The sequence below is a fragment of the Peromyscus maniculatus genome, chromosome 16 (genome assembly GCF_049852395.1).
Source record: "Peromyscus maniculatus bairdii isolate BWxNUB_F1_BW_parent chromosome 16, HU_Pman_BW_mat_3.1, whole genome shotgun sequence".
NCBI classification, from domain to species: Eukaryota; Metazoa; Chordata; class Mammalia; order Rodentia; family Cricetidae; genus Peromyscus; species Peromyscus maniculatus.
The window spans coordinates 3,113,951-3,140,561 of NC_134867.1; the positions used below are offsets into that span (position 1 = coordinate 3,113,951).

Genomic DNA, 26,611 nt, shown 5'->3' on the forward strand with positions numbered 1-26,611 from the left:
TGAAGCTGGATGGGCTGACCACTATAGGCCTTCCTCACTTAAACTCAACTCCACCCCTCTGACTTTTCCTCCCCTAAACCAGCTCCACTCTCACCCTCATACAGAGAAAGGCAAGATGCTGTCATTGACACAGAGCCTTTAATTCTAGCTTCCGGTCATAAAAGGAATGAGGACAGATTAGTCTATGGGCATAAAGTTATAATTAGATAGGAAGAATAAATTCTGATGCTCAATTACATGATAGGGTAGTCACAGTTAACAATATAACTTATATTTCAAAAACTCTTTAAGGTATGATTTTAATGGTGTCACCACAAAGAAAAAGTGAATATTTGAGGTGATAGATAGCTCATCTATCTGAGAACCCTGCAAGATATAATAATGATGGGCCTGACAAGATATTCCAACTGGTGCAATTGTGGTACAAATGTTATGGGAGTATCCAACCACTTTCTAATTGAATCTACAGTCTACTCCAACAGATGGAACTCATATCTTCATTTTTATTGAAGCCAAGAATCTATGGTAAGGTAAGTCATAGACCATAGGGGAAAACCTAGTACTCTTATTCTACTAAATGGACATAGTATTAAAATGACTTCTAATGACTTACTGCTATACCCACAAATCAGAACATCTCTCAACCCTTAACTGAGAAATTTGTTCTTGCAGGAGATGGCTATTGACACAGAAATCCTAAGAGCATTTAGCCCTAAATGGGCCATAGATATCACGCCCTTCTATGAAAATAGTACAAAAAGATTGTTGAGAGCCAGAGATGATGAATAACTTCAAGGAAACTGTATTTTCAGACACAAGCAGACAGTTCCACATATAAGCTCATGGCGGTTGAGACAGCACACACAAGAACTGCACAAGCTCAAGCCAGATACAATCTCAGCGTGAGTGAAGGGAGGTAGGCATGGAATCCCACCACTAGATTAGAAACTATTGGCATTTGATAGCAAATGCTGCTGGGAGAGGGACAGTTTTCTTTAAGAGTGTGACAGCTGAGCAACACAAATTGGGCTGAATGGTGTTTTTGTTTGTTTGTTTGTTTTGTTTTGTTTTTGTTTTTTTTTTAACAAAACAAAACAAAAAACCCCGGACTTTGGTGGATAGGAAAGTCAAGGGAGAGAAGGTAGACTTGGGAGGAGTTGGGAGATGGGGATGAATATAACCAAAGAAATTCGCAAAGAACGAGTGCTTTTATTTCTTTTTTCTTTTTCTTTTTTCCTTTTTCTTTCTTTCTTAATTCCTGGTTTTTGAGGGCTGGGGTAATGGCACAGCTCTTCTTCCAGAGGAACTGGGTTTGGTTTCCAGCCTCACATAGCCGCTCAGAATCAGCTGTAACTAGTCCCAGGGGAAAACAATGCCATCTTCTGGCCTTCACAGGTACTGCATACTGTATGCACATGGTCCATGATAATAAAATAATAATCATAATAACAATTTTAAAGATTAAAACTTAATCCCTGATTCTATCACTTATCCTATGTGAGTTCCAGTTTCCTCACTCAGCAAACGAGAACTTAGATATCTGATCCTACCACTACACAGAACACTCAAGAAACAAACCCAACAACTAAGACATACTTTGTAAGAAATGTGTGTTCAGAGTTTGTTACTTCAGAGAACACTAAATTTTCAAGTTTAAAAAAGATGAATTCAAATAAAATATGACTAGGAGCATGTTTACATTCCAGCGTTCATAAAGTTTAAGTAGAATTGTAGTTTGAGGGCTGCTCAGTAAGACTTTTTCAAAGGAAAAAAAAAAAAGATAGCTGGGTGTGGTTCACACCTTTAATCCCAGCACTCAGGAGGCAAAGGCAGGTGGATCTCTGAGTTCAAAGTTAGCCTCAACTACAGAGCAAGTTCCAGGACAGCCAGGGCTACACAGAGAAACCTTGTTTTGAAAAAACAAACAAAATAATAATTTTAATTAAGATATAATAGAAAATGTTATGAAGACCAAGATTAAAATGAATATTAGTGCTGTGTACATAAAAGGGAGACTGAACCTCACAGTTCTGATGCTTTCTTAGGTCTTTTTTTTAAATAGAGTATTTTGGTAGTTACAAATTACTATTAATACCAGTGTGCCTTCAATCTGTTTCTATAATTATTAAGATACATAAAAGATAATCTGTGGATAATGTTGATGTTCAATATTATTGTGGTAGATATTAAATACAATTAAGGATGGGCTCTATTTTATGGGTATATATTGTGCATGGTTACTATTTTTGAGCCATCAAAAAGATTAAATCTACACAAGTACTCCACTGATCTGAGGCATAAGAGGGAACTATTTGATATTTACTGTAGGTCAGGAAGTCAGCAGGGCCTTCCTTTATCTGACATCATGTGCAACATAAAAGAGGAATGATTTTGATGATTACATATTATTCACCAAGTTTTAAAATGTATTGCTTAAATCTTATTAGCAATAGAAATATCACTGGTCCTTAAATAAATTTAAAAAATTTAAATATTAACCCTGAAATTATTTGGCACCATTAACCTATCTGAAAGAAGAAATGAATTTGAGAGTGTTTTAACATTCATTGGTTAAAGTAAGAATATATAAAGTTTTCTACTCACCAAATACGCTAACATTTTAAAATCTTTTTAATTATGAAAAGTATGAGGCTTCTCATAATATTTAACTGAGAACCATGTGCAAACAAGAATGAGAAGCTTGGGGTCTGTGTTAATTACAATGCGAAGCACATTTTTCTCTGATGTTAAGTATTTCTCCTTCAGCATTGGCCAACTTTTCTACAAAATCACGGAAATATTTAGTAGATAGCCACAAATCTGGATTGGCTCTGTTTGTTGTTTTTAGTAACATAGAAATTGAAGTCTTTACACAGAAAACCACTTCCTTCTATATGATCTATAAATCACCCTCCAACACCACTTGAGATTTTCACTAAAAACGGTGTTTTAAATTCTAAATTCAATAAACAAGCAGAGGCAAACTCGTTACCAGAAGAAAAAAAAGCTGAAAATATTAATCTGTCAGACCATTCAAAATCTAATTTTTCTTTTCTTTTCCAAGCACAATATCACAATAGTATTAGTCTATAATTCTTATTAAAAATCAAGTTTAAAATATGATACCCTTTAGGGCTATAGAGGCCATTACAAAATACTGCAAATACTGTCTCTCAGCCTTGCTAAAGTCACCCATCAATGAACACGATAAATAGTAGTAGACTGATTTTAATGGCACATATAAACTAATGCTAATCTATACCTTCACTAACTTCTATAGGCAGTAATTCAGAATACTATAAATGTGCCATCACGTACAGTAGCTAGGCAGGACATATAAGGATGCAATAACTACAATGTCCATAACTTTATTTGAAATTATTTGTAGGAAATATACACATAAAATCAACCACATACAATCATAGAGGGGCGTAAAAGAAATGTGGGAAATGTCAACAGTGTACTATTCTTTCAACATATAGGTCTAAAAAAATGTTGATATTTTAAACAATAGTTGGACTCCATTGATTTATCTTAAAAGTAGAAGAGTATTTCTTAATTTTAAAATATACAATGTCTATAATCATAAAGAGAACCAGTATTTTCCATTTTCTGTTAAATTACTTTTCATAGTTTATTGGGTGTTTCACATTTTCAATTTTCTTCGCATTAAACACTAATGTTTTCCATCTGAACTAGCTATGAATAATTACTACTACCAATTAAACTGAAGTACAAATGAGTTCCAGACTCAAGTCTTCAGACAGTGTGCTTTCCTTTTGTATTTTACACTCCCAGGCCTCTCTCCAGCAGTCACTGTGGTTAGTTACTTTCTCAATTTATCTGTCCTCTTAATACTAAAGTCAGGGTGTCTCTCACATTAGCACACATTTTAAAGCCTGTGAGCACTCGCTGTATAAGAAAACTCTCTTTGATTATGCATGTCTTAGAGAAAATCATAAACTAGTCATGTTTTTGTTTTATTGTGGTGGTGATGTTACAGAAACACAGTAGGTCTTACATTGCACCACAGACACCAGAGACGCTAAGATTCTTTATGCTATGGTGTCTTTGCATTTTTCTCTCCAGATTTGCAAAATTCGGTGTTCATATTGAAGCCAGTAAAGCACAAGGTAAAGAACATCACTTGTCCTAAAACCATCCTACTTTCCCTACATGCACTATTGCAGCTACTTATTAAAGCAAGGTTCATTGGTGCTTTTATTAGATAATAATTACTGATTTTTTTCCTAAGTGTATTTTAACAATACGTTTGCCATCAGAAAATTAGAAAAATAAACTTTTTATAAACATAGCTTCTACCAAAACATCACACTCTCATTTGATGATTGATTACTTAAAATGTTTCCTCCACTTTCATGTCATGAAAATCACTTCAAAGTGTACAATATATAAAAGTTTACATTTGGAAAACATCTGGTCTCTCAGGTTATTTGGGAGCTTGCTTAGTATTTAAGGGAACTGTTGAGGTGATGTGTTTGGAAAGGATTCACTTACCACTCTCTGGCTGCATGAAGAAGTAGCCCCAAAACAAATGCGGTTATTCACTACTACCATAGAGAATCAATAGCCATGTATTTAATTTGCTAAGACAATGTAAATTAGTAACTTCCAGCCAGATGTGTGATATACACATCAAACAAATGGCAACCTGTTCATTATGGAAATCCTGTCAACACACACAGAACCAACTGATGACATTTCATCTGAAGCAGTTTCCACATTTGCAGCTATAAAAATTGTTCTGAGAATTTTTATACAAAGAATTGGAGCACAGACTCATAAAAAGGGTAACCAATGTCAGCTTTCCATTTTGTGTGCCTGTGCATACATGCTTCTTTCTGTGTGTGTGATTCTGTTTTCAGTTGAGGTACAAAAAGTTCAGTAAATGCTACTTTTCCTTCCTTAAATCATGTATTTTCTACCATCACTTCCTTTTTAATCATATGTAAAGTTAAGGGTCTAATTCTACAGCTCTCAAGAAGTATGTAAAGAAAAGTGCAGACAGCAGAAGGGAAAAGAACACTTACCCACTGGAAAAACAAAACAGAATGTTTCAAAATGACTCCAAACAAATTAAGCTTACCCATTGGGAGGTCGAGCTTTCATTCAGATCATTTGTAGGGGTCTGTGTGGCTATATACCCTGTTGTTTGATAAAGAATGATTACTAACTACAGGCACCATCAGAGAACAGAGGTTATATAAAATGCTTGTTTTGGCTCAGACACACAAAGCACCTTCCTTAACAATGTTCCTTTCTTTTCCATGGTAAGCAGACATAATTTTTCACTCTTTAATGCTTCTACTTCATGGGTTTATTTTATGAATTATGCCTTGCCAATTTCTCATGTTTATTTTAATAATATGAAAGACCGTGCCCATTAGATAGATGGACTGTTGCATGATACCCAAAATAATGGTATGTGGTATGTTTTTACTCTGTATTAAAATACACTACCTCCTTGCTATTACAAAAATCGAATCTTTCTTTTAATATGGTTTACTAAAAAGTGAGCAATTAAAATATTCTTAATAACCATCTATTATTTTTAATCAAGCAATCCTTACTCAAATTTATTTTCTGAATCTACCAAATTTTCTTATTAAACAAAGCACTGAATGTTACTACCAAGCATATTTCCAGCTACTACATTTTTTATTTGACAACTTAAAGCAATGTGGAATGAATCCAAACCTCATCTTGTATTTTATACTCTATTCCAAAGAGCATCTTTTAACCAACTTCCTAATGTCAAAATAGCATTTCTGCTAAGTATCTGGTGTGTCAATACTTTCAAAGTAAAGAATTTCTAAGGTCCCCTAAAATCACAAGTTTTCAACCCCTTAAAAGAATAATAAATGAACACACAAAAGATTTCTTTATAAAGACTTCAACCCTAAGCAACTTGACTTCCACAAACACTGCAGAGAATATGCTCCTTCAGCAGGCACATACTAGACCGTGTCATCGGCTGCAAGGTATATTTCTGGAAAGAACAAGATTCCAAGGCAGCAGCTGCTGTGTCTGTCACGCCCCGCAGATCCAGAAGATGTTTCAATCTAGCACCCACAAATTCGTGTAGCCTAACCCACAGCCTTTGCTTTCTAGGGGTTAACGTTAGACTTTCCTGGTCACTCAGGTCCCTTTTTTGGTTCAAGGGGGAAAAAAAACACTCTTTCAGAATTCTAACTTTGATTGGAGACTCTGTTTGAAATTAAGAACTTCAAACCCGAGATCTGAAAAAGTGAAACAGATGTCCAGTTTGTTAATAGTAAATGGCTCCGTGCGTCGGATCTCTCTCTCTCTCTCTCTCTCTCTCTCTCTCTCTCTCTCTCTCTCTCTCTCTCATTAAATTTTATTTAATACAGGATTCTTTTTGAAAAGTTAAGAGAGAAAAGAGTGCAAATATGGACAGTATTGGGAAAACTCCTAAATCTTTTCCTAGAAAACGACGAAGGGAGCCTTCAAAGTCCTCGACCCCCATCAAAAGGCCTCTCCTTGGAGACCTGAGCCTGACCGAGCACACAAAACACACGCCCTCAGTTGGAGAAGGTTGTCTCAGGCTGGCACTCAGGCACTCACGTGAGGACATAGTTGACGCTGACGATGCAGTGCGGCCTCGAGGAGCGGCTGTTGTGAACGATGGTGGCATAACTCTGTACCCAGACCCAGCCGCCGTGCTTCGCCAAGAACCTGTAGTACTTGGTGGTCACCTGCCCCTTCACCAACACTAGAAAGAGAGGCAGATGATAGTGAACCAGCCTGTCCTAGACAGGTCCAAGTGCCGGGTGGTTTGAGTGCAAAGCCCCCCAATGCTGTAACAACGGCGCCAGTGCAGGTGGGAGAGGTGGCAGGCAAATTCCCAATCAATTGATTGCTGGTTAAACTGAACTGAGGCCCCGAGCCCCACTAATAGATATCCATTATATGCTAATGGTTGGTATGGTCCCTCCTGGGGCCCGCTGTCTTCCACACTAGCAATGGGGAAAACACTAAAAGTTAATGGTTTCCCACTTTCCCAGACTAGCTTTTTCTACTGCATAAGGAGAAGTCCAGCTCTAAATCCTCAATCCTGGCAGATTAAGCTCATATCAAAAGCAAGGTGAGTTTATGTGCGTGAGGAAAGCAGCCTAGGTTGTTTAAACAGTTCTCGTCTTTAGTGATGTTTGCAGGTGAAGAATGAAACCCCACTGGGGGAGCGCCCCTCCCAGCTCCATTAAGTCTGAGATACCAGACTGGGTCGCCGCAGCAGTCCCTTTCTGAGTCTCCCGTACTACCACCGCTACCTCTCTAGGGAGAACCCCCAGCAATCTGCTTGGACTTCAGGCCTCCAGCTCTGCCACTCCCTTGAGAGTAGGGTGGGGCCTTACGTAAGTGATGTGCGCAGCGTAGGTGGAAGGTGTCGCAGCCATGCACGTGATGGTACAGGGTCTTCTCAATCAAGTCCTGAGGTTCATACCCAGTCAGCTCCGCCACCCTGGGGAAAAAAATCCCCTAGGGATAAATGTAGGACTTTTCATCACCCCTTACCTGGGTTCCTGGCCCCATTTCTCAAAACCTGGTCAGATGCCCCACCTGCAAAATGGGCTAGTCAAGTCAAGGGAAGGTTCTCCCTCTCTAAACACTGTCATTCTTTAGAGTCCCTTTCTTGACTGCCCACCCACCTGGAGTCCAGGAAAATAAGCTTCATGTCCAGACTGGCTCGGAACATGAACATGTTGCTGTGCAGTTTGATTTCTGTGACAGCGCTCGGAGGCAGGGAGTGACCCACGGCCACCAAGCCCACATTCTGGTAACACCCGTCGAAGGGCGACATATCCAGGCTGTACTGGCGGATCTTCAGGTAGCCGCTACAGTGAATGACCTGTGTGGGAGGGGGAGGGGCGAGACTCAGCAGAGGTCAGGAAGAGCTCCCTAAAGGATGCAGAGGAGTTGAAACATGTTAAGATTCTACATGGCCTCAAATTATAAGGTGCCCCCAAAAGAGTGACGGAGCTTGTAAAACAGAAAATGAAGAGAGAGATGTAAACGGCTTTTGTAAACCAAATCCTACCACAGATGAATTGGGGCAGGGATCCTGCTCTCCAATAATATTAGCATTCAACTAGAGAACCCAGCTTGCAGCTAAGGCTTTGGTCCTTAACTCACTGAGAGCCAAATGACTGGGGGTTCAAAAGCTTTACAGTTCCAAAGGCTCCTCTTTAAAAACAGCCCATTGTCCTGGCTTAGTCTTTTAAATGGCCCCCAGGTGCCCACAAAGTTTAATGACCTTTCAGGGCTGCACTACAAATGTGGTTCACAAGTGTGGTTCCTGGGGCAGGAACCCACCTCCCTTACCCCCAGAAGCCTCAAGCCCTGCCTGGCCACCCTTAGAGTGGACTTTCCAGCTCAACCACACACCTTGTAGCCACCGCAGGTGAGGCCAGCATTCCGCTTGGCCAAAACACACTTCATCCTCAGAAAGAAGGAACGTTCGATCTCATATTCTGTGAGAAAGAAGAGGAGGAAGGCTCAGGACCAGAGACAGACAGCCAAAAGAAGCAGTGTCCCAGCCAAGATGAACTGGGGGAAGCCCCCAAGCTGACGGGCACGAGCAGGTGCTGAAGGCCTGTCTAACTTACCCTGTACAAAGTGCGAGTGGTAGGGCTGGTGGGCTGTGAGCACCGCTGTCATCTCATCGTGGTCAGCCGGGTGGATGTATTCATAGATGCTGTTCCCAGTCAGCTCCACCTGTAAAGAGGAGGGATCACCATCTCTGCGGTTGTACAATGCCCCCAGAAGAAGCTGAGAACTTGCATCAGGGCATCTGTAGGGCCATAAAGATGGAATAGGTTCTGCTGCTTGCTACCTGGTCCATCTTATCTAACTCTCAGCTTCCTTACCTGTAAAATAATCATAAATATCAGTAGCAGTGAGAACAATGATAGTCCACAGTCACACCCCTTGTAAGGCTTGTAAAACAACATAAACTCCTCCCACTATGTCTGGCTCATGGTAAGAATTCTAAAAAGTAGCAGTTGTTTAAGCCTGCAGTAGAAGCTAAAGGAGGTGGGAAATCCAGGTGGGGGTGACTAAGTCCCCCATCACATGAGAGGCTCTCAGTGCCCAAATGCAGATGTAAAATGATTGGGAAGCCCTCCCCACAATTCCAGCTGTGAACATTGCAGGCTGGAAGGATGAACCACTCACCTACCTGAGAAAGGCCCAGGTGAACCGAAGCTGTCTCTGAAATGTACATGATCTTTCCATCTGGGGCCACCACGAAGATGAAGCCATCCAGAGTCTGGGGAGGCAGAAATAGAGTGAGAGATCTGAAGGAATGAAGCGAGCAAGCGGAACAGAAGCTAGACACAGTGAGTGCAGAAAGATGGGGCTGCGACAGGTCAGAGTGAGGCTATAGACAAGCTAGTGCCCTACAAAGACTCAAGATCCATTGGGAAAAAAAGATCTGTGGCACACAAAAGTTCTGGGTGTGGGAGTCGGATCACAGCCTTCAACGGGAACAGGAAACAGGTTAGGCCCTGAGGATAGTGGTTCCAGTAAGAACCTGTGTCAATACTGAAGGGTTCCATGGTGACAGTGATCAACAGTGAAGAGAGTAATAGCTGGGCTTGAGAACTATCCAGTACGGCAGACGCAGACACTGGTTGACATGGGAGAACGGCAATTTGAGGTTATAGACAGAAGGAAGCTGGCCAAGACTCTGAACGAGTCAGGAGAGGGGGACTTGAGATGAGAGGCTTCGCTCAGCAGCCAGTCTGTAAGGTAGTGACACTGTATGTTTGTGTATGTTTACACTGATGCACCAAGCTGGCCGGCTCTTTGTAAAGAAACTTCTTAGACTTTCCCTGTCCCTTCATCGCTGTGAATGAGGCAGTGGAGACCTACAATAAACCAAACTGCTCTTAAGGAGCTCAGAGGGACAACTAGCCTGAAGATGAATGTGTTGACCACACAACGAAGTAGATAGAGCTGAATAGACAAGAGACCCGGAAACTATGCGTTACAGAGGCCTTGAAGAACTTGAGTTCAGTAGACCCCTGAAGAGGAAGAAGCAAGGACTGAAGAGAAGAGCATCTCAAGCAGAAGAAATGATGTAATAAAGTCAGAGACTGGGGGAGGGCTGGGCTGATGTGTGAAGAGCTGGCGAAGCTGGTATGAGATAGGGCTACATAATTACATACTCAGTGGGTTTTTAGAGTTTGGAATGTCAATTTGAGGACCCTGCAATTGCCCTGGCACGCATTGTGATTCTAACAGAATCTAAGCAAGAGAATAACATGTTTTTATGTGTTCCTTTTTCCTGGCAGAATTATCTACAGAAGTCTGGATGAGGAGCCCATATAGCTTCAGGCTTGAATTCACATCTAGGAAAGAGGAGAGTCTAATTTAAGGATGGCACTGAATGCAAATTTTATATTAATTGGTGGCAGAGAGAGAAAGTAAGGTTGACTTCCTGACTTCAGAAAGAAGATTATGCAGAAGGCAGCACCATTAACTAAGGCTGAAAACTTGGAGAAATTGAGATTTTGTTGTGAGCCTGTGTCTTCTCTCCAACTGGAAACCCAGATGTTATGTAAACAGAAGTCTAAGAAGGGAGATAATGCAGTCTTGTCTTAAATGTGTTGCATTTCTAGTTGGCAGTAGGACACAAAAGTTGGGATACCAGCTGGAGTTACAGGACTAAACAGTTCAGGAGACAAGTGCTGGTTTACGACTTGCAGGAGTCTTTGGAGCTGTGAGAGGAGAAAGGAGCTAAGACTTTTCCAAATGGCATCACAGGCAATGGCATGGCATTTTAAAAAAGAGACAGGCAGAAGAGAAGACAAATGGAGGAGATTGTTGTTGTTGAAACACAGGAAAGAAGAGTGTCGCCACGAGGGTCACCTCCTTCTTTGCCCAAATGATGCTTTTTCCGCCAAGTCCTCTCTAATTGGGCCCATTCCAATTTAGAGAGGAGGCCTCCTCTTTCCCTTTCTGGTGCTTCTCTGTAATACCCACACCACCAGAAACACCAAAGCACTCCTAAGAATGAAACAGGGCTTTTCCTGTGGCATACCACTCATCTTCCAGTGCCTGTTAGTTGAATGTGCTCAGTTAAGTCCTTGATAACAGATGTGTGGCGACTGTGTACGGCCCAACGGGGGGGAAAATCAGACTGCAGGGAAGTGGGAGCCAATGGAGAGGAGAGTGAAGAACCCCCTGAACTTCAGAGTGTTAAAGAAGAACTGTCAGAAGCCTAGTGAAGAGTGGAAAGAAACCCAAGAAAAGTATAAAGGGAAAAGCTGTTCGGGTTTTGTTTTCCTGCTCATATTGCTAGGAAAAAAATATATAGGGACAAGGAGAGATGGCATGAGAGAGCTGGTACTGAGGTAGGATGTTTCAGTGAAGGGAGCTATGGGCTTTTCTAGATGAATTCAAAGTGGAGGCCAGATCAGTGGGGAAATACCCAAGTCCTTTTGTTAGGAAAACTAAAACCTATTTGGTCTCTAGGACGGTGAAGGGAAGTGAAGGACTCAGCCATTGCTGGCTGCTTCACTAGGCTTCTCAGGTTCCAGGCTACCACTCTAGGAGACCCCAGTGGACCTGAATAACAATAGAGGGTGCAGGGTGGGGGACAAGTGTCACACTGAAAAATGCCACTGGGAGCATTATTATTTAAAATATTTGCTCTGCGACTTAAGCCGCCAACAGGCAGTTAAAAACCCTCTGCACTGCAAATAACAAGGTGATGGCCACCTCACATTGTTTAAACTCATCATTGGGGATGCATATGTGTGGTGTTGCTGGATTTGTACAGAGCTTGGGCTAGCCTGAAGTGAGGGGCACTGGCAAAAGGAGTATGCCTGGCAACTGCCGGGAAGAGACGAAATGAGTTGCAGACGCAGCTGGATCCGGAATGCGCCAGCTTAAAGCACCGAGGGCATTTACAGCAGATTCCGGTTATTTCCTTTGCAAATTCTTCATTTCAGATGCTTCTTCAGTCCTGCCTCCCAGGCCTGGCGCAGCACATTTCAGTTTCCTTAGCCGAAAAGCGACAAACGGAATCCCCTCCCTTGGACGGAGCCCTGCTGGGGCCTTGGCAGGCTGATTTGCAACCTTAGGGTCTTGGTTGTCACTTTGCTTCCCCTTCAGCCTCCCAGGCACCACTGGCCCATCCTCACCCAGCTAGATTAAGAACTCAGATTTAAGGAGAGATGTTGTGATCTCCCTTTCCCTTTTTTCCCCCCCTGAGAAAACAAAAGCCCGGGTGGTGCCCAGGCGATCGGGAATCTTGTGCCTGTACCTGGAGTAGATGAGAGCCGAGTTCTCGACCAACGTTGTCCAAGGGGCTGGTTCGACTGGTGTGGCCCCACGCCTCGCCAAGCCCTGTGGAGACACACAACCTTCAGCACAAGAACCAGGGCCCTGCTGGCAGTCGGGGGCTAGAGTGCGAATACGTTTCTCTCACTCCGGGAGCCGGAGCAGGGCGGGTTACATTCGCCCCATTTGGGATCCGATGAGCCGGGGGTGGGAGACTGGGTCAGCTTGCAGCTTCTGTCCTGCAGGAGTTCTAGCGGCCTCAGCCCTGGACAGTCTCAGTGCTATCTTCGGAGTGGCTTCCTGTTCTGTTTAGCTGGTGGGAAGAGTATTTTTCGTCCCAAGTTTTCATCGTCCTCCTGATAAGCAGCCCGAGAGAGCCTTCACACTTTGCCAATGCAACTGCCACCCAAAGAAACCAGAGGCCACAGACCACATAGGCTCAGTCCCAGGTGGCCTTTCTGATTGGCTGCCGGGCTTTCTGGACGCTGGTTTCCTTCAGCCTGACCTGAATATTCTTGGAGAAAGCCCTAATTTTGGTTGATTTCCAGCTTCCCTCTGCCTCATCCTTGGCACCCCATTACCCCGTCCCCACCGCGCGACGGTGCGCGGCCCCAAAAAACCACCAGCGATTTTTTTTGGAGTCAGTTACTCTGAGGTGCCAGATGTTGGACACGATTTTCTCTCTATTCTGGACTTAGAATCGGTTTCCATTCAATTAACAAAGACAGGCAGCTCCTTCCCTTAGTTTTAGCACGTTAACCTTTCAAGCCTTTGGCACAAACTTTTTCTGAATATGCTTTAAGAAATATTCATGTAAGAATCCCCATTTTAATATAAAAATAAATCAATATGGTCTACTACCTGTATCAAGAATGAAATAAAAATAACCAAAAAAAGTGCATAGGCATGTTCAACTATTTATGGGTGTCTTTTAAATGTTGCTGATAAAATTATTTCAATAGTTAAATCCTTTCGTTTTCACATCACTAACAAGATTTAACCGTTTTCTTTTTTAAGGTGATCTATTTCGTTAGTGACAAATACTTTGAAACGTACACCGTGACAAACACGCTCGAATTGTAGTATAGAAAGGGGAAGAGTTTTTCACAATAAAACATCCGGTTAGACTTTTTTGAAGGCATTAGCTAGGACCTGCTTCCTAAGCAAGTGATCAAAAAACCCTGACAACGAGTAACGGTAAGCGCCCCTCAGGCTCAAATGGGGTCTTTCTGGGTGTTTGCACACCTAAATAAATCTAACGATTTCCGCACTGCTCTGCAAATACTGCGGCTCCACTCCTGCGACCGCCTCCCTCCGTTAATAGCGCAGCGTGATCCTTCCTGACGCTCCAGCACGTCTCAGATTCCCTCCCCGGGTGACTCCATGATCCTAGTCCCAGTCATCCTCGTGGACCAGTACGGAAGGGCCTGGTCACAGTCACCCACACAAACCCCTTCGGTTTGCCTCCCCCTCCCCTCTCCTTCTCTCGAGTTTTGCGCACTTAAAGGAGTTGGCCACGCTAAGGAAAAGAGAAAAGTCCTTCCTTGCTCGGAGTACCGAGGACTTGGGCGGCGTCGACCTTGGGCCCCGAAAACCCCTGGAAACCAGAAGCTTCGTGGGATCAGGGGGCAGGACATTCCCGCCGGTCCTCTAGTGGGCTGAGGCTGCGGTGGTCTGAGACCAGCTCTCTCGCAGCCCCACAAGCTAGCAAAACCTGCGTTTTCGGCAAACAAACGTCTTTAATGGAAAAATTTGAGGGTCGCCTGGAACCGCCTGGTACTCTAAAGACCTGAAAAAAAAAAATCACCAGGTGGGGTCGCGGGGTTGTCGGGGGCGTGTAAAAAGATCTTGCCTCAGAACTCTTGGCGCCTGTTTTGCTCTGTCGGGTTGTGCCCTCATTAGCATGCGCCTACAAGGGAAAATAAGACTTGCCCACAGGTTAATAATCAGCCCGAGCGGGTGCGGGTGCGGGTGCGAGCTAACAGAGTCCCTCCCCCTCTGCGCTCCCCCGACGCGCACACCTGGGAGGAAAGTTGGTTTCACAGAGGCTGCGTTCGCTTTTTGTCGGCAGAGCAAACCTGTCACACGGTAGAGGCTGGGTTAATGTTTTATGAAGAACTGACTGCCCTGATCTACCAGGGGATCTCACCAAGGCAGGAGCTCACCCTCCAAAGTGTGGAGGACACTTCCTCCAACTACTTCCAGGTTCCCAATCCCCGAAGTCTTAAAGTGCTGTCATGGACCCTCTCACCTCTTTCTTCGGTGAAGCTCCCCAGCACCAGGTTTCAGTTGGAAGGGGGTAGCTGAGATTTCGTTTCTGCACTTGACCTACCGCAGAAAATTCGCAAATCCTTTGATTGTCTGTTTAAAATGAGGAGGAACCAGCTCTCTTTGCGGCGGGATTACAGTGAGAACAAGATCTAAAGATTCCCTTGTAACTCGGTGAGGCTGAGGGAACAGGGTTTTGCAAAGGAGAAAAGGCGCTCTGTGAGGGAGGCGATAACTAAATCAGGTTTCAGACAAAAGGATTTTCCCCAGCTAAAGTGGCTGAAGACAAAGGAAAACATAATCTATTTTGGAAGATTTCCAAGATATGCCACATTAACCTCAGCAGATAAATTTTGCTTCTCTCAGTCCTCTCTCTTCCCTTAAAGTCTGGTTTATCGTATTTACATAAGTAGCATTAGAAGGGATGTTTCTATTATGAATCTAAAGGGCTAGCTCACATTTCATGTGAAAACCCGAGCAAGTTAGACTGTTGCTTTACCCTTGGTGCGCGGTTGAGCCATTTCCATTTAAATACCCCCTGACCCAAGGATTACCTCAATGGACTGACTGCGCGGGTTTTGTAATTTCCTGAAAATGAGATTTCGATTTATAAAACAAGAAACCAATTAGTAACCAAATGAGGCGAAGTAGATCCACTAAAATTGACCTAATCCCACAGGCACCATTTAGGCCCGTTCTTGGTGAATGAATGATGAGCCCCAGTCTAGCGCGCGCTCAAAGCATCATCCAGCTGTGTTATTGCAAGCAGCAAAAATAAATTGATCGGGCTTTTCCTTCGAATGAATTTCATGCCCTTGACAAAATACAGATTACAGGCCAGGCACCATTACCGCCTTTGCTAGCCTGAAAGAGAAGAGCTTGTTGTAGTGGCCCCTTCTTTCTTTCCTCCGTCATCAACAGGGCAACTCCATAGAAATGTGCACACACACACACACACACACACACACACACACACACACACACACACACACTGCCTAGAATGCCTTTGAGGCAAGAGGGAGGTGTCCCATGACCCGTCTACCACTGGGGACCGGGGTGAGTTCTTGCATATTCCTCCTAACTTCAGGTCCCCAGAGGCTGGTAGGTGCTACTTGGGAGGAGTGTGTGACAAAGAAAGCCAAACCCCCAAATCTACGTCTTCTTTCCTGCGGGACTAGGGCGCCCTGGCTGAAAGACTGCCCCGGCTTTCACCCCGCGTTCTGGCTCGGCGCCCTTGGGCTGCGGAGCTCTCTGGGGGAAGAGAGGGTTGCCGAATGGGCGCTCCGGGCAGAACCAGCTCCTGGGGGCAGTCCCAGGGCAAAGCACTTCATCCAACGCCAGAGCGCACCAGTGTCTCCACTAGCGCTAGGAATCGACCCTGGCCACTGCGGGAGAGTGGGCTCTGGGAGGCTGAGGAGACCCACCTCGGCGAGGCCTGTCCCGTCCGGCTGCGCGGACCCACAGCGGGTGCCCTCCCTGGAGTGCTCGCCTCTCCCGGACCAGCCACGGTGCTGTGTGTGTGTGTGTGTGTGTGTGTGTGTGTGTGTGTGTGTGTGTGTGTGTGTGTGTGTGTGGTTCGCAGCCCAAGGCCGCAGGTCACTCACGAGTCGCGTTTCTTATGCTTCATCCCGCCCCGGAGTTCACGCTTCCGGTGGAGGAACAGAGGCTGCCAACCAGGCTGAGTAACTTGGACCGCACCCGCTGCGCGTCACTGAACACTACAAGAACTTGGGGGCAGCAGGGTTTCCCCAGGTCTAGCTTAAAACCCGAGACCAGTGTCCTGCAAGTAGGCTGGAGGTGTCGAGCGCAATGGTCCAGGGCTGAAGTCTTCGGAAATGCCCGGGGCTTGGCAATGTCACCTCCGTACAAAGACCCTCGCCTCCGCAGCGGGGTGGCTCCGCACCCTACCGATCCAGCCCATCCGCGAACGGGGCAGGATCCAATCTCCCCCGAGCTTTTAACCACTTTCAGGGCTGGCATCAGCGGCTGGGCAGAACAAAGGGTGTGTCACACTCGGGTGTCTAGCAAAGCCTGTCCCAAAGGTAGGGGTAGAGACTTCTCCGTGGACCTAAGTAAGACCCGGTTGGTTTGGAAACTGTGCCCAGACTAAAAGGGGAGATGCCACAAAATATATACTACGCGGACCTAGTGGGCTGCGCGCTTTCTGCAGTGAAAAAAGCGCAGTAGGGTCTCGGATAAAAAGCGACCAGGGGTCTGAACAGAACCACCAGTGTCAAATCTGTCAGCATTTCAAAACTGCGAAAGAAGTTTGCTCTACTCTTCCCATTCCGTCAGCACCTTCTGAATAGCAGGACTGATCCTAAACAATTGGCAGTCCAAGATACTGGCAATATGTGCCCCACCCGAACAAACCATCGATGTTGTTACTGTTTATCTCCCTTTCTTCAGAAATACTGACTGACAAGGGAATACCGCAAGAATCCAGGAGTTTGCATTCGAAGCTTGCATCTGACTGTAAAAATTCAAAGCTGCCAAGATTTCCCAGAACTGAACCCCCTCCCCCAAAATAAAATCTATCCTTATATATTTAAGAATATAGCTTTTAGATGGATGGTTGCGTCTGGTTTGAAAGCATCCCACCATTGCTTAAGGCGTTGGTCGTTTTTAATTTCCCTTAAAAATTATTTTTTTGTTGATCAAATCTACAAGTTCTAGTCATAAATCTGCCTTGCACACAGTTTAATTCTGCACTCACTTAAAACAACATTAAAAGTGGAATTAAGCAGAGAAAGTCAGACTTGAGCGTAAACTGTGCTTAAAGGGGCTTTAAATGAGAAAAACTTGTGTAAGAAAATAAACATGGAAACCCAATGCTCAATCGCTTCCCTGAGCAGCAAGAAAAACAGCCTTAAATCATAGATTCACGTGAGAAACTGGGATCTTTTTATTCTTTAGTTTTTTGACTCAAAAATACAATGATTTAAGATTTCAGGATTTTTTGAGGAATATTGTAGGTCTTGGGAATTTTGTCCCTATGCATTTAGTAATTTCAACTCTGATTATTTATATTTTTTCATGAACATATTGACAATGAATTGTAGTGATATTACCAAGATTATAAACAGAGATTTGAAACCATATCTGATTTTTCAGTTTATTCTGCATGACACTATGCCCCTGACCAAAATTACTTTAGGGCTGGGTAACAAATATGTACTTCTTTTAGAGCTGATTTTGTCCTGTTTTGCATATAAATAAAATCATGTTGTTATTTTAATGCCTTTCTAATATTTATTTTTATTTTATGTGCACTGGTGTTTTGCCTGCATGTATGTCTATATGAAGGTGTCAGACCTTGGAGTTACAGACAGTTGTGAGCTGCCACGTGGGTGCTGAGAATTGAACCCGGGTCCTTTGGAAGAGCAGCCAGTGCTCTTAACCACAGAGCCCTCTCTCTAGCCCCTTGTTTTAATACCTTAATACCATCTTTCTGTATTTGATAACACCAAGGATTTATACATGTCTACATTCCTCAATTTCTCTTTTTTGAGACTGTTTTAGAATGAAATGTGATTAGTCAGAAGATATTCACTTTCAGTGCTCTCCCAGGACCCTTCCTTGATCTTCCTTTTTTCTTATTAAATCTCTAATGCTGATCCAGTGCTTGTTTCTCCTCCTTCTTCCTCTTCTTCTACCTTCACCTCCACCTCTCTTCCGGATTACAGGTGTGCACCACCACGCCCAGTTTAATGCTAATGCTTAGTGATTCCTGCATCATTACCTCCTCCTCACTCCCTCATTTCGCACTCAACTGTTCAGTGTGACCCACTCAGAGTAAACAAATCAATGCTGAAACATGGACCCAGACAAAGGCTACTATACTGATGAGGGGGTAAATGTACAGGAAATGACCTGTTTTCTCTATCCCCCCACCTCTCTTTTTTTCAGATGAGTGTGGAACATATTTTGTTTCTTAGCTTACCGTAATATAACCTTCGTACATTACACAGTACTATAAGTGAAAGGTGATATGGAAATACAAGTTTTACGACGTTGTTATGCCTGTAGCCATGCCATCAGATTTGTAATCATTTGAGATTAGACAACCTATAAAAACCCATGCTAAATGTGATAGGATATTCACCATAAAATAACCATTCTTATTCTTAAAATAAAACTTTATTGAAGACCTACTGTGTAGCAGGAACGCTTCAAGATGTTTAAAGTAACTTCAAATTCTATTTAGCACCACTAAAAAGATTAGAGCGATATAAAGTGTTCAGTTTCCCCAATGCTTAGATTGAACCCTAAGGAAAGGCCAATCTCAAATTTGGCACCCCCTGCAGGTAGTGCCTGGTTCTGCGGCTTGTCGCTATTTTGCTTCTTTGAAAACAGCTGAGTTTTTTAATTGTTTGTTCTTGTTGTTTTCTTTACTACCTTAAGGGGCTGTATTTCGCTTTGGGGTTTTTGAAGCTCAAGCAACCTCAAAATTAAAACCTCATCCCTTGGTGCCAGCTGTTCTGATGATCCTGGCTAACTCATCGGGTGGAGGCTGCGGGTGAGTTATGAACTCCACAGAAGCTGGAGAAATAAATGATGTGACCAGAGTTCACACATCGTCCATCCCCTCCTCCTCATAAACTCACACTCACCCGTAGTAGAAGAGAGGGGAGGTGGGAGGGGCCGGGTTCAGGAAGAGGGGGCTGTAGAAAGCACAATTGTAGGTTAAAGTAGCCAAGGGGCCTGGCCACCGAGAGGACCTCAATGGGAAATCTTTCCTGGCGCTCTGTTAAAAATAACGAGAATTTACTTTGGGTCCTTCTATTTCTTTATAATGCAATTTTTAATTTTAAGCGTTAGAACCATCAGAAGAAAGCTCCCTCTTTTAAAATACAAAAATAAAACAAAAAATAACCAGCCGGGTCCTCTCTGAGCTACCACCATGGTCTGCACCAAGCAGAATAAGGTCTCTGGCCTGTGGGTTCCCGGGTTCTGTTGAGTGACTGCTGGGGAAGTCGGCCCTCTATTCTTCTCCCGCGGTTATTCGCTGCCCCACAAGCAGCACCATATGCTGCTTCTGATCAAACAGCCAGCGACATCGGCACCGATAATTGACGAGACCCACTAGAAATCACGCAGAAAGGGAGCCCACTGAGACCACAGTAGCTGACAAATCACTGCTAATAATCCTGTTAGGAACAGTGCAGCCAGCCGAGTTTGAAATAGCTTTATTTTTATAAAGTAGGCGCTGACAGTATAAAAGACAAAGAGATCTCTTTTTTAGGCAGAAGGCTGTGTGGCACAATGGTGATTTTCCCATCGCAGCTCAGCACAATTGGGATGTGAAATGTCATTTTTTTAGTGTATATGTCCTTTCTCCGTTCTTCTTGAAAAATAAACCCAAAAACTTTCTAGGTATTCTAACCTGTGATTTCTCTCCTCCCTGGATTTCAGAGTGAAAAGAGATATTCAAAGAATCAACTATATAACACCACTAATAGGGTTGGGGGTGGAAACCAACTACTCAGAAGGTTGTGTGGTGGCCCTGACTAATTCCCAGTGTTTCTGCAAGCTTTTAAACAAAGATCAAGTGAAGTGAACTTCATCTCCTAGCAATAACTACTCCTTCATCAAAAACAACACCCGGCAAACACCTAAAACCAACAAACATGTCAAAAAGTTCTCATTTGTAAATAAACACGGATCTTTCTCTAGAAGTTTTGTTTGTCTAGTAATCAGTCTTTTACATTCTCAAAACTCCCTCCCCTAACAAAAATATTTTTCTATTCTATTTGTTATTTGGATGTGAGTAAAGACGGGCAAATGGGAGATTAAATGTCCCTTCCCCAGTGAGTATTTCCTTTTCCTAGTAAGTAGAGATGATTTCACACATGATCATGTTCTGTGAAGGCTGCTTTGCCTTCTCACAATGAATCTTGGTCACTGAAATTTCAATTTGAAATCATACCTAATGCTCTGTTATTCTAACTTCTAGGCTGTGCAAGACTTTGTTTGGATTCTTTTGCTAGCCCAACACTGAGGATACATTTCTGCATTTCTTGAATCTGCTTTTTTTGAATCTTGGGTATTCTGAGCTCCAGTTTGGTAAACATGTTAAATACTCAGAACCAATTTACTATACACAGCCAAGAGACTGATAGAGTCAGGACATTCTGTCCGTGTACAAGCCCCGCTTCTTGCAGAATTGTGGTCCTTTTGAGAAATTATTATCTAGCTCACCTAGCTCCATGTATATAGAGCTAATCTATACCTAGAAAAGAAAGAAAGAAAGGAAGGAAGGAAGGAAGGAAGGAAGGAAGGAAGGAAGGAAGGAAGGAAGGAAAGGAAGGAAGGAAAGGAAAGGAAAGAAAAAAGCAAATGGGCAGTACTCTTGCTTTCTACTGCATGTATTTCTGATAAGAGGAATAAAAAGGAAAGTCATGTTTGGATTAACAGTGCTTTCAACTGAGCCAAGTATCTGAAGTGTTGACAAAAGCGCTATTGGGCTTCTTCCCAACCAAACATATCGGGTGGGGTGGAGAGAAACGTATGGGGAGGTTAGACAGGGACTGAAAAGGGCCAGACGAGGCGTTTGGCGCTGACTCTTCAAATAGCTTGGTTAAGTTTCCCTTTGTAGAGAATACAACCCGCGAAGGCGAACACTAGGACATTTCTGTGCTGGCTAGGTAGGCTTACCCCTTCTTTGAAATTCAATCTAGGCACAGCCGCTTACCTTCTGGGAAGACCACTCTCATTTTGAGATAGCTGGTCGTGAGTCTGATTATGGATGCTTTGTCCAGCTGCGAGGTGATGGCTGAGGGTAAAGGCAGTAATTTAGCCAGTTCATAAAATTCACTGTTTTCTTTCTCCCTCCTCGTCCGGGCAGCATTTTTAGACTTTTCTTTCATCGTGTCTCGGGCTCCCTTTCTTCTTACAACGTAAACTCCACAGACTCATCCAAAACCAAAAGTTATCTTTCAATTAGCAATCACACTCACATAACTTGGATGAAGAGGCTAAACTCTGCTCAGGGAGACCGGAATGATGGCAGGAACTGGACAGTGCAGCAAACAAAATACCTTCTTGAAGTCGTGAGATGTAAGTATAAGAAAGTTGCTGGTCCACAGCAAATCCCGGCAATCCTACGGAGCTCTATGTAGAAAATGCTGGCAGGACTCCTGAAGAGGCAGCCTTTTCATTGGTTCTGTGGTGAGAACCCCTGTCCTTGGAAAATCGACATAATAATACCCGACGTTTGCTTTTCGTTCCCTTTGGCGCTGGAGACAGTTCGGAGGCGTTTTGTGGAGAACAGGAATCCCAGGTAACTAACTTCTTTCAGATCACTACGAAAACAAGAACACCAGAGCATAAGAGATCTTTGGCTTGGCTAGACTCACACCCACTGCAATTCCTCAAAACGTCCCCAAAGGGCCTCTGCGCCCACGCTCTGCTTGTCGCTACCCAGGATATTTAAGACCTGGAGACCGCCCGCAAGTCACGCTTGCGGTGTCCCGGACGTAGCCCCGACGGCTAAATGCACGTCTGCAGAGCCCTCGGCCGGCCGCGCGCCCCAAGCCCAGCTCCCGGGCCGCCGACGCGGGATTCCGCCGTGCAGAATTCCTCCACTGCCCGCCACCCCGGGCCGCCTCTCCCGCGCGGGGCTCACGTCTGAGGCGTTCCTCGAGCAGTGCGGCTTACGCACAAGCCCCGGGGGACCCCCGCAGTCATACTCCGGCCACTGCCGAGCAGGGTTAACAGGTGGCACGCGCGACAGCCCCTTGCGGGCATCGCTCTTGGCGCTCTTGGCGCCTGGAGCTTCACTTACCCTACGTCCTTGCGCGCCGCGGAGGCTCCCGAGGCTCACGCCCCCTAACTGCGCTCATGCCTGCGCGCCGGCTGAGTCTCGGCTCCAACCTCCCTGCTGTCACCCGCAGCCCGCAGAGTGCGCCTGAGCAGCCTTCCCGGGGACATGAATGGGGGAGGGGGAGGTAGCAGGAGGAGGAGGACACGGGCTCGGGACGGGCGAGGTGCTTTCCGAGTCCTCCTCCTCCGTCGTGCTTAGGAGCCGGTACTGTTCCTAATTGGGAGCCAAAAGCGCCCCCCTGTAACTTCTTTATAGCTTACCCGGTTTAGCTTCAACTTCGCTCCCAGGCTCCCTTTCTCCCGCCCTTCTCCAATGCCACTCTCAAGCCTTCCTTCTTCCTATTGGTCAGGCGCGCCCCAAGGCGCGGCGCTCATTGGCCAATCGGGCTGAGTGACTCGAGTGCTCCCCGCGCCACCCCCGACGCGTCTGGGCTCGCGGCTCGGGTCCTACGACGCTCCTGGCAGCTCCGCTCCTAATGAGCCCCGGGCACGGGGTCGCCGCTGCCCCGCTGCCGCCGCAGCTCCCAACCCCGAGGCCTTCCGGGTACCGTGCGCCACTCGCGCTCCCTGGACTAGGGTGTCTGCGCACAGCACGCGGCCTTGCCGGGGCTGGGAGCGTTCCGAGGCGGCTGTCTGGCCCGGGCTCCGGGAAGGGAGGAGACAGTAACCCAGAAGGTGGCCAGGATTTGCCCACGGCAGAGCCCCAAGTGCCAGCAGGATACGGTGCGGGAGACCGACGCTGGACGTTTTTACCCTGACACCACTGCGGCAGAATTCACCGCAAGATGAAATAAATACCTGCCTTTAATTCCAAAAAAAGGGCCTCTTTTTCGAAATGATTCGCGTTTGTGGCTGATGCGATGGGCAGCTCCACTGGGCAGTTTCCTATGGGAAGCAGAGAGTGGGCTGTCGGGGGAAGGAGGTGATATTTGAGGCCAGAATGCTGGAACGACTGACATACAGATAGACGTCTCACAGCGCTGTTATCTAAACCGTTGGGCAACTCTGCGGGTTTTATTTCAAGAAACAAAAGACAAATCTGAATATTCCTTCTAGAGTGGGCACAGTCTGAGTGAACTTGAAAGGTATACATTTCCCACGAGTTCTCAAACGAACTTACAAGATCTGTTTCTGAAAAAAAAAAAAAACTGTAGTTTAGAGACCCTCCAGTTTTAAGCGCCTTCTCTTTTGGTCATCTCAAAAAAAGACAACAGATCGCAATGAAAAAAAGAAGAAAAAAAGCTAAGTTTCCCTTAAGACAAGGCAGCTCACAAACACCATCCTAGGTTTCGTAAGCCTTAGAAGTCAGCAGCTCAGTGGGAACCGTGGCCTCTGTTCCTCTTTGTGCCTCTGAGAAAAATAAATTCTCTGAAGAGAGGAGTCGTGAGAGTCACCTTTAAAAGTGTTCGTTGAAAAATAAGAGATCTGCCATCTCCTTGTCTCCCAATAGCAATAAGCTCCTAGGACAATGTGTGGAGAATAATTACACATTTGAGCGACACCTGAAAAAAACGTGAACGATTTGGAGAGAAAGAAAAAGAACTAAACTGAGACTTTGTAGGTGTTTCAAAACTGGAACCAGCTAACAGGGCTATAATCCAGAAGCAGGAGTCATTTCCTCTGTGGCTGTGGCCACTCAAAGGCCCGAATCTGGGTGGGTTCGGACCATCGTCCATCTAAAGAAACACTGTCAACGGGAAATGAGCAGAGAGGTAGAGATGTCCTGTGGCTCTCATGCAAGATTCCATTAAGACGAGATAATGTCAAGTTCCTTACTGTATGATGTGTGTGGTGGTGTGTGTGATGGCGTGTGTGTGTGTGTGTGTGTGTGTGTGTGTGTGTGTGAAAAACCTTTGGTGACTCCCTTTTCCACTAACCTGCACAGAACTCAGGATGAGACCAGCCACCAAACTAAGCAGCGGGTTTTCTGCTCTGTGTTCTGGACAAGATTTGTGCAGCCGGCCTTTGCTTCACACCCCATCTCTACTTCAAACGAAGCGCAGGCTGTGGAAATGCCTCTCTGGGGTCTGAAACCCGAACCCACCCTCTGTGGGGGTTGACGGAGGAGTCTGCGGAGGCCAGGCTTATCCAAAGGACGCCTTTGAAGAGGAACTTAGTATTTTGCCTTAGGGGAAAGAGGGGCAAAATGAGATTGGGAGTCTGGACGGCAAAACAAGTGTACTGAGGATGCGGTCAAGTCCCTCCAAGGTCCCCCAGAAGCTCAGACGTCCACTAAGCCAGGAGATCTCTTTTAATATAGTCAATGCCCGAACCAGAGGTGACCGCCCCTCGCTAAGTCTTCAGCACACAACTATCAGAGCTTCGTTTACCGAAAGACTGAATTAGCCAGGCAACGTACCACCTGTTTTTCTAATCTTTGAGCTGGAACTGGCCTCCTTGGCTCCCACGCCAGGCACCTGGACCCCGCCCGCTGACAGCGAGGGACACAGCCCCAACCTCAGGTGTCACCCACGTGCTTGCGCTCGCCTCCAGTGTGGGAAATTTTAAACAAGTTTCCTGAGTCTGAGGGCTAACTCTATCCACTTATTTCCCAACGCAGAAGAAAGAGACCCGCGGATGCATGATCCACTGCTGCCAAGCACAGGTCTGCGTTGTCTAGTCGCTTCCCGAAGCACTGAGATTTTAGGAGCAGGATCCCCAAACCAAAACGTACTAACTCCCTCCTTCCCTTTCTCAGTAGGACTAACAGCCAGGCGGAGTGGCCGCAGCATTCTTCTAGGAGTCCCTCTCCGCAAGGGCATCCGGAAGCTGGCCAGTGGGAGCCCTTGGTGGCATGGCCGGCTCTCTGGCTTCGTCTGCAGACCCCAGGGGCTGTGGTCACGCGGGCACAGCAAGTTCCCCGAGTGGATTCGGGAACTGGCGGAGCCTGTGCTGCCAACCTAGTCGGGATAGCCTGGGCGGGGCCTCGACCGGGAGGATGGGCTGACCTTTCTCGATCTCAGATATAGTCCAAGCTACAGACGCTCTCTCGAGCTGAGGTTGTACACGAACAAGTGAACGCTGAAGGGAATCCCAGGACAATTTGCCGATCTGGGTTTCAGCGCAGCAGCCCCAGCATGCATTGTGGTGCTGACCCCTGAACAGGCACAGACTTCTCTCGTGCCTCCTTTAAGCCTTCGTGCCATTTACAATCATCTGCGCATCCTAGATCTACATCCTAAGGACTCCTGTCAGGCTGCCAAAGATACGCATGCACTTCTCAGGTGTACAAAGAACATACAAAAGGATTATAATTAATGGCAAGATCAGGATGAAAGGTATAATCGATACAAACCCTGAAGATGGCCGCGTTAAGCAACTAAATATGTTCTATGCGGTGTTTAACTCTCTACCACGGAACAATATAGAAAAATATTAAGGTAGAAAAATATTAAGGTCTTCAGAAATGGTTACATTTTTTCTTCTACAAACACATGCTGATTTTAATCCTATCTTGGATTTACAGGTAGATTTTGAAGGTGCTGTGATATTGAAGGACTCTTTGCCCCTCTTATGGGGTGAGCCTGCCATAAAAAACAAGAAACCTCCAAAAACAGTGTCAAAATTAATATTTTAGAAATTACAATAAATGTTTCTTCTCTAATCAGGAATCTCTGAAAGTGGGTAGGGAGGGTGGGAAGGAGAGACAGCGAGAGGTAGAGAGATAGACAGCTTTCTGAGTTGTTACCCAGGTATCTACCTTAATTGACCTTCGAATTATCAGAAAAATATTTGCTTCAGTGGCTACACATTGGGGAAAATACCAACTCGAAATACAAGAATGATGAATGCAAGAAGGATTTTATATCGTTTCTCTGAACACTCTGGACATTTTCCATCCACATTTTGAAACTGTAGTCTAAAATACAACCTTGAACTGGCTGCTTACTAGTGAGTGCTGCTTCTGTTGTTCATCGTTGTATAGGCAGACACAACTTTTACGCTTTAAAACAAAACATTTGTTAAAAAGCTATGGCTGCAAAGAAAAGGGATTGTGCGCGTTCTGAAGCTGTACGCTGATGGGAGCCTACTGCTCAGAGAGTGGGCACGTTCCACATTGCCTCTTCCCAGAAACTGAGTTAGGAATGATGCGTACCTAATTCAGCGGGACACTGGGGAGCAAGAGAAGTGGTTACTAACTGGCTTCTTAACTGTGAGATCTCTAGATAAGTTGGTTGGGACAAGCCAGTGA

The 26,611-nt window shown here is 45.1% G+C and overlaps 1 protein-coding gene across 6 annotated transcripts in view; it reads right to left on the reverse strand.

Moving 5' to 3' along the window:
* The window catches only part of Sim1 (SIM bHLH transcription factor 1), a 79,773-nt gene extending 56,927 nt beyond the window's left edge, over positions 1-22,846 (reverse strand). Inside the window, exons 1-9 of one of the 6 annotated variants that reach the window (XM_076552339.1) lie at positions 22,681-22,846; positions 21,290-21,899; positions 12,311-12,393; positions 9,218-9,307; positions 8,646-8,754; positions 8,425-8,510; positions 7,689-7,888; positions 7,395-7,501; positions 6,607-6,754 (exon numbers count right to left, since the gene is read on the reverse strand). In XM_076552339.1, the coding sequence (XP_076408454.1) occupies positions 6,607-6,754; positions 7,395-7,501; positions 7,689-7,888; positions 8,425-8,510; positions 8,646-8,754; positions 9,218-9,307; positions 12,311-12,393; positions 21,290-21,464 (998 nt within the window). In that variant the 5' untranslated portion in view covers positions 21,465-21,899; positions 22,681-22,846. The other 5 variants (XM_006983743.4, XM_076552338.1, XM_016002313.3 and 2 more) reach the window with 5 other exon arrangements.
* Between the last annotated feature and the right edge of the window lie 3,765 nt (positions 22,847-26,611).